The 12,333-nt window shown below is 66.6% G+C and overlaps 1 protein-coding gene across 4 annotated transcripts in view; it reads left to right on the top strand.

The window, feature by feature from the left end:
- TNK2 (tyrosine kinase non receptor 2) overlaps window positions 1-8,238 on the top strand; it is a 31,444-nt gene extending 23,206 nt beyond the window's left edge. For 2 of the 4 annotated variants that reach the window (XM_067301773.1, XM_067301771.1), the window contains 7 exons: window positions 1,201-1,395; window positions 3,392-3,483; window positions 4,153-4,197; window positions 5,127-6,490; window positions 7,436-7,531; window positions 7,632-7,759; window positions 7,909-8,238. In XM_067301773.1, coding sequence (XP_067157874.1) covers window positions 1,201-1,395; window positions 3,392-3,483; window positions 4,153-4,197; window positions 5,127-6,490; window positions 7,436-7,531; window positions 7,632-7,759; window positions 7,909-7,915 — 1,927 coding nt within the window. In that variant the 3' untranslated portion in view covers window positions 7,916-8,238. The remainder of the gene's footprint in view (window positions 1-1,200; window positions 1,396-3,391; window positions 3,484-4,152; window positions 4,198-5,126; window positions 6,491-7,435; window positions 7,532-7,631; window positions 7,760-7,908) is intronic. The other 2 variants (XM_067301775.1, XM_067301772.1) reach the window with 2 other exon arrangements.
- Window positions 8,239-12,333: the final 4,095 nt, after the last annotated feature.

Here is a 12,333-nt window from a genome sequence, read left to right as displayed (position 1 = left end):
GTGCCGGGGGGGTTCACCCCGAAAATCCTCCTGAAGGATGGGGCCGGCAAGCGGAGGGGCCGGCTTGGCCGCAGCATCCCTCCGGCAGGGAGGGAGCGCGGCCGGGAGGCGGGAGGGCGAGCGGGGGGACCTCCCAGGGAGGGAAAGCCGTCCCAGCCGCGGCGCGCTGCGGGCGAGGGAGGGTGCCCGGTGCCGGCTCGGCTCTGCCCCGGCCCCGCCGAGGGTCCCGCCGCTGAGTAATGCGGCTGGCTGGCGGCAGCGGGGAAGGTAAACAGGAAAAGGGCTGAGCTGGTGGCCGGGGGTGAGTCACAGGTGACTCCAGGAAACCGTGGGGCCCGTGCCAGCCTCGCCGGGCTGGCACCGCGCGCAGCCTCGCCGCCCCCCGCGTGGGCTGGGGGCGCTGCCGGGGGCCCCCCCTGCGGGGTGCCGGCCCCGTCCGACCTGCGTCGGGCTCCCGAACCCTGCCGCGGCTGTACGGCCGCCCCGTCCCACCCCGGGGCAGCGGGGCTCCCCCTGCCCCCCCCCCCCCCCCCCCGGGGCTGGCCTGGCCTCGCTCCGGTGACACCGGGAGGTTTCACAGCTTCAGTGCCGCTGTGTTTCTGCCTGCTTGCCAGAGGGCTCCTTGGTAACGTCAGAAGCAAGGGAGACCCCACAGCCCTGTGTCCCCCAGATGGCCACCCCGGTTCCCCCCGCGGGCATCGGTGATGGTGATTGGCAGCGATGCCGAGCTGCTCGGTCTTGTGCATGTTGCTTGCGCTGTCCCCCGCTATGGGGGCACCAGCCGGGCACAGCTCTAGGCAGTGTCACCTTGCAACTCCTACACACCTCGGGGCAATCGGGGTCAGGAAGGGGAACGTCCTTTTGGGCGCAAGCTGGGAACTTTGCTCTCCACCACCCGCGCCCCCAGCAGGTCGGCTCCTGCCCCCTCTTGGCATCTGGGTCCATGGGGAGGGAGGCAGAGCGTGGTGCCGGGGTGAGCACGGTGGAGGGTTAGGATCCCTAGAGACACCCAGGTCCCCGGGGATCCCTGACACCCAGGTTCCCTTCCTGGTTGTGCCACCGCCTGCCAGTGTGACCTTGGGTGAGTCACTTTGCCTCCTCCTGTGTCACTGGGGCAGGGTGCGTGTCCCCCCGCCCCGCCACCGCGGGGTTTCGCCCTCCTTTCACGCATTCGGTAACGAGGTCCTTTTTATTCCTTAGGGCCGAGAATTACTGGTGGCGGGGTCAGAATAAGCGGACCCTAAAAGTGGGCCAGTTCCCCCGAAACACGGTGACCTCGGTGGCAGGGCTGTCGGCCCACGACATCAGCCAGCCGCTTAAAAACAGCTTCATCCACACAGGCCATGGAGACACCAACCCACAGCAGTGCTGGGGGTTTCCCGATAAAATTGATGAGTAAGAAACTTTCTGTCTTCTCTGCCTCCCCTGCCTCCCCCCTGCCTTCCCCGCCGGGCGCAGGAAGGAGCCGTGGCTCGGCCTTCCCTCCTTGAAACGGCTCTTCCTCCTCGTCTTGCTCGGGAGCATCGCTCTGCGCAGGGTCCCCGCGGCTTGACTAACTTCCTCGCCTCTTCTCACTAACAGGGCCGGGCGCTGCATGGTCGGGGGCGCGTGGGGGGCTGTGGGGCTGGACTCGGGTTAGGTGGTCGTGCCGTCCCCGGGGAGATCAGGGCATGGCGTTGGGCAAGTGTTGGGCTGGGCTGCATGGAGAGAGCATCTTCTCCTGGCCCCAGAGCCCCTCTTCGCTTCTCAGCGCTCCCCCTTCCCTGGGGGAGATGCACGGCGTGAAGCGCCACCCCGGAGGTGGCCACATTTCAGCCCAAAACAGTGCACCCCCAGCTTGTTCCCATCCCAGGGCTGGATCCAACACTTTTGGGGTGTACTAGGGCTCCTAAACTGACTCCTTACGTCATGTGCGTGGAGGGGAGCCAGGGTGTAGCCTGGCCACGTGCTTTTAATTGCATGTGTCCTTTTTAAAAACAAAAGAGAAAAAAAAATTCCAGCGGAAAGAACCTTTCTTTTCCCCTGTGCTCCAGCAAGAGAGGCCACCGTTTGGTCTGTAACGGGGGAGAGAGGTGGGAAGGGGGAGGATCGGGGAGCCAAGGAGGGTTTCTGTGCTCAAGGGTGCCCTGTGGGGCTGGGCATCGTGTCCACCCGACGGGACCTAGGGCCCAGCCCGGCGCTCCCTCCTGGTGTCCATCGCGGTGCTGAGCACGGCCACGACGGCCCTGCGCCCTGGGGTGCAGCCGAGCCGAGCGGGCCGCGGGCAGGGGCGCGTTGGCTCGGTGTGGGGGGCACAGCGGGTCTCTGCCTGCGTTGGGTTTGGTGTAGGAGGGCTGTTTTGGGGGTGGGGGAATACGATTTCGAAGCCTGGGAAGACCCTGCTGGGTAGAGCCAGCACCTCCACCCGGCTCAAAGGATCCCTTGGGACCTTGATCCATTTAGGATCCCAGCCCTGGGGTGTCCCCCCAGCTCTGCCAGTGCCCTCGGTCCCAGCCTGACCTCCCCGTGCCATGGGCTGTCCCCCCTGGGGCGGCTGCGCCAGCGGCCCTGGGCACGCTCACGGAGCCGCCGCGCACGCGGAGCCGGCTCGTGCCCTGGCAGGCCTCCCCGCGCCCCGCTGCGTGGGCACGGGCCCTGGGTACGTGCCGTCCGGGCCGGGCCGCAGAGAACGCACCGAGCTCGGCACACGCCCAGGCCTTGGGGCTGCGACGGCTCCCGTCGGCTCCCTGTCTCACCACGCCTGGCTTGCGACGGCTCGCCCGGGCCTCCCGCCGCGCTGCGCTCCGGCTGGCCCCGGCACGGCTCCCCGGCTACGGCACGGCACGTTGTGCCGGGATGCCGTACCCGGGGCACCGCATCCTGGTGCAGTGCCGCGGTGCAGCATCCAGGCACAGCGCCCTGGGCGCTGCACCCCGGGAGGGTACCCCACTGCAGCACCCCGGTGCAACGCTCTGGGTATGGCACCCTGGTTCGGCACCCTGGGCACGGCCCTGCGCTGCACCTGGAGCGGGCGATCGGCGATACCGGCGCAGCCCCAGGGTCTGCGCTGTAGAGCCCCGAGGGCAGAAAGCTCCTGGGGTGCAGTGACCCGTCCCCCGGAGCCCAGCAGTCGCGGGGTCGGTGCTCGCAGCGGGATGTGCCTCTTCCTGCCCCCGCCTGGCTCTGCTCCCTTGGGCGCGTGGTGCTTAGAGGAGGGGACTGTGGGGTCTTCTCTGCCTCCTCCCCTGCCCCATCCCATGTGCAAGGGGGCAGGACACGGGCCCCTCCTGGGAGCCGTCTGCCAGAGGCGGCGGCGAGCTGCACATGCGTGTGAGCACGTGTTGGGTGTCTGGGGGGCGAGGGGGCCATGCACGGGGCTGATGCCCAGCCTGTCTCTCCTCTCTGCCTGCAGGCTGTACCTGGGAAATCCCATGGACCCTCCTGACATTTTAGGCGTGGACTTGACTGCTGCCAGACCCACTCAGCTTCCAGGAAGGGCTAAAAGTAAGTGCTTTTTCCCCTTCATCCCCCTGTCTCCAGCCCACTAGCTACACTGGGCTGTGCTAAGCTCGGTCTCCTCTCTGCCCCAGGAGCTGTGCCCTGCTGTCTGGGTGAGGGGCAGGACTAGCCAGCACTGATTTACTGTCCTGTCTCTCCTCTCTGCTCTGTCTCTTGCTGCCACTTGCTTTTTGGAGACCTGGGGACACAGGTGGGGCTGGGGTGCGCGGGTGCCGGCAGGACCGGCTGTGCTGTCATCCAGCCCAGCAGCGTCCCCCAGCTTGGGCAACTCACGGGCTCTGCCAACGCAGATGGGCTGCAACCTCCACCCTGTTGTCACTCGTAGCGCTGGGACGGGCCCCTCGTCCCCTCCAAGCCTGGTGAGGGCTCCCCATCATAGGGGACCTCAGCTAACCGACATGGTCAGAGCCGCAGGGTCCCAGTGAGCACAAGGAATTTAGACACCACGGATGTGCTTCCGGCCCCCAAACCTGCAAACTGGGGGGCTGCCGCCAGCATCTGCCCCATGCCCACGCCTCCCACCAGAGGCCCGCAGCCGAGGCCGGCGGAGGGGCGAAGCGTGCGCCACTCTCCCGCTAAGCGCCCTGGCTCCCCGCTTGCTTCGCGCACTAACCCCGCGTCTCCCCTCCTCTCGGGCTCTCTCTTCTCCCGCAGGGCAGCCGCCTCCGCGCCCGCCTCAGCCTGCCGTCCTGCTTACGAGTAAGTGGGGCTGTTCTGGGAGCCGCCAGCCCTGCTCGTGCCCCCTCTGTTCTCTCTTAGCTCCTTTCTTCCAAGGTACTCGGGGTGTGCTGTGCGCTTCTCGCCCGGGGTGGCCTGCCGCCCCCTCCACTCCGCTTGGCCCCACACGGGAGACGTGGCCAGGCCCCCGCAGGTGATGGCACGCTCCCCCTTGGGATGTGTCCGCTGCCCAGTGCCACCTCTTCTGAATCCAGGGCAGGGCCCAAGTGAGGTGGCCCCCCACCAAGTCCAGCCTCAGGGAGATGGTGCTGCCCTTGCTGCATGCCCGATCTCCCCGCAGGCATATCCAAGCCTTTGCCCCTCCTCAAACATCTCCCGTGGAGGGACCGGCGGGGACTAACTGCTCCGAGGTGTTACCCGCTGCCAGTACTAACCCAGGTGCCACGTGGGGCCGAGTCGCCCCTCGGCCCGGGCACAGCTGTGGCATGGGCGTGCGCCGGGGCGAGGGGGCAGGCGGTGGCTGTGTGTGACGTGGACGGAGAGACGTGGAGCCGGGCTAAGCAGGGGCCCGGGTCCCCCGAGCCGTGGCCCGGAGGAGGGCAGGGGCAGCCCGGGGCAGGTCCTGCCCCAGGAGCAGCAGGGCGGGACGGCGGCAGCCCTGCGGCCAAGGGGGCGAAGACGGGAGCGGGGCAAGGGGTTGCCCAGGCTGACGTGTTGTGGGGCTGGGTGAGTTTTCTGGACATTGCGTTCTCGCTTTAAGAAGGATCGCAATTGGGGTCTTGGGGTTGGAGATGCTCCCCCACACCCGTCATGCCCCCTAGGGCTGGAGTCACCTCCGAGGAGGACTGTCCCCTCCTGCCACCCCAAGGGAAGCAGGGAACATGGGATGGGGATGCTGAGGGGTTATGGGACCTGGCGGCACCCTCACCGCCCTCTCTGTCACATCCTAGAGCCCTCCTACGACCCGGTCAGTGAGGAGGACGACGGGCTGTCCGCAGGCCTCCGGAAGCTCTGCCTGAAGAAGCCGGGCCCAGGGAAGGGACTGCGGCTGGCGAAGCCCTCGGCCCGGGTGTCAGGCACCAAGGTGGGCGACCGGCAGCCTGGCCAGCCACCGAGCGAGGGTCCGGCGGGCGGCGAGGTGACACTGATCGACTTTGGGGAGGAGGTGCCCCCACTGAGCCCCTCGCCCGTGGGCGAGCTCACGGCCCCCTCGCTCGCCAAGCTGGCCATGGAGGCCTTCTCGCTGCTGGACAAGACCCCACCGCAGAGCCCCACGCGGGCCCTGCCCCGGCCCCTCCACCCCACGCCCGTGGTGGATTGGGACGCCCGGCCCTTGCCCCCGCCGCCGGCCTACGACGACGTGGCGCAGGATGAGGACGACTTTGAGGTGTGCTCCATCAACAGCCCCCTGGGGCGGCGGGGCAGCCGTGCGGGACTGCCCAAAGCCCGGGAGCGAGGTGAGACCAACTACGGCTTTGTGGACGAGGGCGAGAGGGCCGCAGTGCTGGAGGACAACCTCTTTCTGCCCCCCAAGGAGGCCAAGCAGCCCAGCCTGACACAGACCACCGAGATCTTCGAGGAGCTGCAGCAGGAGTGCATGAAGAGGCTGAACGTGCCCCTGGGGCCGGCCACCTTTGCCACCGCGGCCCCTGCTGAAGACAAGCCCCAGATCCCACCCCGCGTCCCCATCCCGCCCCGGCCCCTGCGCAGGAACGAGCCCGGGCGCTGGTCGGGGGAGCTGTCGCCAGCTTCAGGGGGCGAGGACGACCGGCCGCCCCAGATCCCCCCTCGGGACCCGCTGTCGCAGCCCACCTCCCGGACACCCAGCCCCATGGCTCTGCAAGTGGGCTCTCCCCAGCAGCGTGCCACGCTCTGCTCCTACCTCTCCACCTCGCCGGGGAAGCCTATGCCCACCACACAGAGCTTTGCCCTCGACCCCAAATACGCCACCCCCAAGGTCATCCAGGCGCAGGGCAAGGACTGCCCCAAGGGGCCCTGTATCCTGCCCATCGTGAAGGATGGGCAGAAAGTCAGCAGCACCCATTACTACCTGCTGCCTGAGCGCCCTGCCTACCTGGACAAGTATGAGAAGTTTTTCAAGGAGGCCAAAAGCCCCGAGGAGGCGCCAGCATCCCGTGTGGTCACCACGGCCACTGTCCGGCCCATGGTGCAGCAGCAGCCAGACTACAAGGCCAACTTCTCCTCCAACAACAGCAACCCTGGCCCCAAGTGCCTGGTGAAAGCTTCCTGCAGCCTCCAAAAGATCGTCTATGACGGACCGGATGGCCACCGCCCCTCTGAGAAGATTCGGCTGGTAAGTGGCTTCCCCGGGGTCCATGGGTCATATGGAGCAGGGTGACTTTTGTCCAAGCGGTGTAAGTCCACAGCCAGGCCTGTGCCACGGACTCGCTGCACCGCCTGGGCCAGAGCTGTCTCCACCCTGTGCCTCAGTTTCCCCACATCCAACCCCAAGGAGCACTGACTACAAGGGCTCTCCAAAGTCACCACAGTGCAGAGCTGTCATTGCAATGCCCAAATGGGGATCGATCACCCTTTTAACCTGTGTTAGCCCTGCCCCAGGGCAGGCTGTGAGCCATGGCCCCAGCTCCAGGCTGGCGCAGCAAGCTGGCCACCGTGGCCAGGCACAGGGCAGTGGCTCTGGTCCCCTTGGGCTTGGAGGGCAAACAGTGCTGGGTTTGTCCCAGCTGGGGAATGTGTATCTGAGCCCAGGAGGAACTGAAGATCCTGGGGATGGGAGGGCAGGGGGTGGGGGCACCTCCAGCTGGGCTGTGGGGAGGACAAGAGCTCGCCCCTGTCCCAGGCAGGACGGGCACATTGGGATGTGCCAGAGAGGGCCGGAGCACAGGGGCAGACAGCTGGCAGCCAAGGGTTCGGGTGGAGGGTCTGTGCACCCCAAAAGCTCACAGTGCCACGAAGGGATTGCTCACAACCAGGGCAGCAGGGTCTAGAGGTCACTGGCCCAACAACTGCCCACCCCGGGGGACAGAGGGAGTGGTACTGCGGGGATGGGCTGGCAGACCCACAGAAGCAGAAGTCCCATGCATTTCCAAAATGCACAGCCCGAACACCGCTCCCCCAACCCGCCCCAGCTCCTCCTAGCTGACAGTGCTTCACGGGGCCAGAGGCATGGGGGGGACCGCAGAGTCCTGCGCTGACCCCCTGCTCCAGCCATGGGGTCCTTGCTGCCCCGGGAGGCTGGGCGTGTTGGTGGCCCACGGTGACAGCGAGCCTTTTGCAGGTGCAGGACATGGTGCATGGCGTGACGACAGAGGAGTGCCAGACGGCCCTGCAGAACCACAGCTGGAACATCCAGCGCGCCATCCAGTACCTGAAGGTTCGCACCGCGGCACCCAGCACCCCCACCTCGGCGAGGCCAGGGGCAGCCCCTGCCAGCCTGCAGCCTCTCACCCATGCTCTGCTGTGTCCCGTTGCAGGTGGAGCAGCTCTTTTGCCTGGGGCTGAAGTCCCGCGTCGAGTGCCACCGGGTGCTGGAGATGTTCGACTGGAATCTGGCACAGGCCAGTTCCCACCTCCTGGATCCCTACAGCACGGCCCGGCAGAAGTAGGTGCCCAGTCCCAGGAGGCGCTGGGAGCAAGGCGAATCTTTTGGGGAGGATCTCCTATCCCAGAAAGACATGCTGGCCTTGAGCTGCTCCTGGGCAGCTCGCTCCATCATCTCTCCAGAGCTCACATCCTCTCCTCTCCTTTCAGGCGGTGACAGCGGGGCCTGGGTGAGCTACGTCAGATCTAGAGCGCGCATCTCGCCGTGGGACCACCGTGCACTGTGGCCACCCCTATCCGCACAACCTGCTGCTGGACTCTGGCCTGAACCCTGCCTGGGGGAGAGGGGTGCCCCAAAATGGAGCCTGCGTAGGGCTTGGGACTTGCCCTGACGCCCATGCCAGGGTGCCCCTGCCCTGGCTTTGGAGATGGTCTCCATCCCCTGGCCCACTGTTGAATTGTTTTTGTAAAGAGAAATGTAATTTTAATATATATGTTATATATATATATATAAATATATAAAAAATATTCTATGGAGCGGAGGAAGGTGCCTGTGCCCATCTCCTGGGTTCGTCTCTGCCAGCACACGGAGATCTGAGAGTCCCTGAGTCCCTGCAGCTCCCAGTTCCAGGCCACCACAAATCATACCTTCCTCTGTGCCGGCTCTCCTGTGCATGCGGCCAGGACCATCCTCCCGGTGTCTTGGGGCTTCCTTCTTCCCAGGAGGATGCGAGTCTGTGGGACCTGGCAGAGGGATACAGACATGATAACAGCAGCTTTTCCCAGCCTCAGCTAAGTTCTGGCCCGATCATCAGGTACCTGCATCCATCACCCCCCTGCGCAGTGTGCTCCTCTCGCGTCCCGTGGCTGAGGGGCAGCACCCCAGGGAGGGCAGCAGGACCTGGGCACCCGCTGGTGAGCTCCGGAGGGGTATAACCGAGGGGCGCTGCTCCGTCCCACCCTGCCTGGCAGGGCGGTGAGCGTCCCGGGGGCGCAGCGAGCTCCTGGCCGCCGTGGGGCTCGGCAGAGCCTGTGCCATTGCCGTGCCCCCTCGCAGGGGAGACGTCCGTGGCCCGGCCCCGGCGCGCAGGGTTCCCACCGAGGACAAGCCGCCCCCTCCAGCCGCCCCAACGCCCCGCGGCAGATAGGATCGGAGGCGCCGCGTGACTCATGCCCGGGCAGGGAGTGGCGAGACCTGCATCTCGCCCCCACCCACGCGCGTGGCGGCGAGGGGCGTTGTGCAACCGGATACCACCGCGAAGCCGGAGCCAGGCGCCCGCGGCAGGAGCGGCCGGGCGGCGGGGGCCGGCAGGAGGCACCGTGCGAGGCGGCAGCGCTAACGCAGCTCAAGCGCGGTTCAAACCCCCTTCGCCGGGCTGAGCCAAGGGCCTGGCCTGCGGTCCGACTCCCCGAGGTGCCGCCTTTCAGAGTCACCATGCAGGTGGCCTCTGTGCAGGGGAAAAGTGACCTTGGTACCCGAACTCACTGGGCCTAAAGGTCCCTAAATCCGCTAGGCGTCAGGGCAGTATATTCTCCCGAGCAGAGCAAGCCTCTGTACGCTGCGGAGAGCCTGCAGGGCCTGCATGGTCTCCATGAGGGGCTGGCGTGTCTCCAGATGCCAGGCAAAAGCTGGCATTGCCTGTGAGCGATCCCAGATGGATCGGGGATGTCAGCTGGGGCTGGGGCATGGTGACAGCTGCGTAATGCCGTGAGATCCATCACTGAACCGCTGGGCTTGCGCATGCTGGTGTTGCTGGGATGGCAAAGTGTGCAGCATCAGCGAAAGCACCCCCAGCTTTGCCCCAGGCTCCCCCGTTTCCAGTCATCCCTGAGCCCCAGTCGCATGCAGAGGCCGAAGCTTCGGAGGAGAGGCTGCCGCGCGGGGAGCTTCGGTGTGCGCATGCGGTGAGTCACCCAATGAGCAGGACTGCCCGGACCCGGCGGTGCATCCCTCCCTGCGGCAGATGGTGCCCCGGAGCCAGCACCGGCTGCTTGTGGCCATGTCACCCGCATGCCATGTGCACCCAGAGTGCCGAGCAGCTCTCGTCTCCGGGCCCCCCTCCCCAGGGAGGGCAATAACTCCCTTCTGAGCATGGGGATGGGGAAGCTTGGTGGTGCTGCCATGGGGGTGGCTGTACTCAGAGCCTGGCAGGGGGCCTGGGCTCTCCTGGGATGCCTCAGCTCTCCCTGCCTCAGTTTCCCCATCTATGGTGCAGCTGTCATGACACTTGCCTCTGTTACGTGGCTGCCAAGCAGGATGGTTGTAGATGAAGCAAGGAAGATGCAATGCTTTAATTGACTTTTTCTCCCCTTTAAAATGATCCTGGAGCTGGAGAAGCAAACATTTGCTTGCTGGAATTGCTCCCGCCAGGCCTTTGCACACCACGGTGAGTCTCTCCGTCCTTTCCCTTTTTTAAGGTGACCTGCAAAGCAGAGAAAGGCCCAGCCCCAAAGTGCCCGTGTAAGAACAACACCCTCCCCCCTCCGCCTGGATATGCGTGGGCGTTTGCAATGGGACGCACTCCGATGGTGCAGATAACCCCCTGCACGTAATGGCTCCATTAAGGTGATTAGCTGTTAATGCAATGACCTCTGCAGCGCGCTCTGGGAAACGCTGTCGGGGCAGAGCTGAGCACCGCCAGGTCTCTGCGCGGCTCGGACCGAGGCGACCCTGCGGGAGCCCCCGGAGGTGGGAAGGGTTAAGCGGTGCAGGGACCCCGAGGCAGCGGGGAGCGGAGCGGGAGCGTTGCTCGCTTCCTTGTTCCTCCTTGGCAGTGGGCCCGCCGGTGCCGGGGGTTATCAGCTGCGCGGCCGTGCGTGGCTGGGTCCCGGCAGCAAACAGGAAACCGTGGGCGCAGGGCTGGCGCCCGAGCCCGGAGCCGGGCTGATCCATCCCCTCCCAGAGATGCTGAGGACCCAGGTCCACATTTGCCATCGTGTCCTGCAGCCTCTGGGCCAGGCAGCTTCACGGCTCCCCCGGCAGAAAATGGGGTTATCGTCACTAAAGATGAACCCAACCTCAAGGTGTTGACCGTGGGGTCCCTGTGAAGGGACTCGGTGGCCGCAGGGGGTCCTACCCTGGCCATGTCCCTCCTGCACCCCTTGCCCCCAGCAAGGCTGGGGCTCGAGTCCCCAACCCTCGCCAGGGTGGCAGCAGGGGCCAGCAGGACCCTGGCACCACGTTGCACCCACGGTGCCAAGCTACCACCAGCAGTCACTCCGGACACTCGGGGTTTGTGCTCCCTGGCTCACTTGGCACTCTTGGTGCTGAAAACCTGGAAACCCGGCAATTTGGGAAATGGGAAGGGCCCAAAACTGCCAGCGGTAAAAGCAGTTGCAAGGCAATGGAGCTGGCTCCCGGTAGCGATGGGTGCAAGGAGTAGTGTCCCCGCGGGTCCCCGGGGCTCCAGCACCCTCATGAGGGACACGTGGACGGCCGGTGCCCGGGGCACGGCACGTGGCGTCCCTGGCTCAGTGGGCCGTGCCGCGGGGCGGCAGCCGGAGGAGGTCCCAGGGAGGGGAGTGTTTCGGTGCCGGGAGCCCGCCTCGTCTCGTTGGACCGGGAGAGCCGCCAGCCTCATTCCTGCAGCCGGAGAAGGCGACACCACTCCGTCGACGCCGGGAGCCCCTCCGTGCCCCCGCGCCATGCGATGCCGGGCCCGGCTCCCTCTGTGGGGCTGGATGCTCTGGGGGCTCTGGGCGCTGCCGGGTAAGTGCCAGGGTCGCGGCGCGAGCTGGGGCAGATACCATCTCGGTTACGGGCGAAGGGCTGCAATCGACTGCTCTCCACATCTAAAACAAAGCCCGAGAGCCGCAGCCAGGCTGTTGTTTCGGCAACGGGTTGCCGGAGCAGCAAACAGAGGCACGAGCCGGCCCCAATCCTTCTCGGGGCACCCGGCAGAGCCCAGCGCGGGGCTCTCCTTGCAGCAGCCCCAGACCCGCGCTCCTGTGCCGGAGGAGTCAACGCGGGCCGTGGGGTGCTGAGAGCCATCCCCATCTGGCCGGGGCGGCATGGGGGGATGGGGACGGCCACCCCTCTGCTCGTCCTCCCTCGAGGCATCTCGGAGAATTTGGCAGGCTCTCCGGGGACGCGGCCATTGCCTGAGCCCCCCAGGGAGGAGCGGTGGCGCAGGCGAGGACCTCCCGTGGGTGGGCTGGTGACCAGCCCCAGGGCTCGGGGACGGGGACGGACCGCGTCCTGCTCCGAGTCTGCCGACACCGGCGGCGAGCGCCCGCTGGGACCCGAGCGGGCAGGCAGGCCTGGGGCAGCACCGCGTTTCTGGCCGCCGGTTTAATGGCCCCGTCGCCTCTCCCTGGTGGCGTGAGGGGAAGGAGCGGTGTCTGCAGGAGATGGGGTTCGGGCTGTGACACGAGGGGAAGGGGCGAGGGCCGGGCGGTCGCAGCAGCCGCTGGCTGGCCCAGGCACGCTGCCAGCGGCCACGTCTCGGCCGAGCGGGGAGTGCTTCCCGGGAGGGACTGCCTCCGTCCCCTGGGGGGGAACCGGCTCCATGGCTGGGGAGGACCCCCCAAAAGATCCGAAAGCCTCTGCGGGATGCCTCCTCTCCCCAAAAGCTGTAGGCAGAGGGCAAGCTGTCTTGGCCTGTGTTTGACTGGGACATGGCCGGCGGGGTAGGG

The sequence above is a fragment of the Apteryx mantelli genome, chromosome 9 (assembly GCF_036417845.1).
Source record: "Apteryx mantelli isolate bAptMan1 chromosome 9, bAptMan1.hap1, whole genome shotgun sequence".
NCBI lineage: Eukaryota > Metazoa > Chordata > Aves > Apterygiformes > Apterygidae > Apteryx > Apteryx mantelli.
The sequence above is the reverse complement of the archived record's forward strand: the minus strand, read 5'-3'. Positions and strand labels throughout refer to the sequence as shown.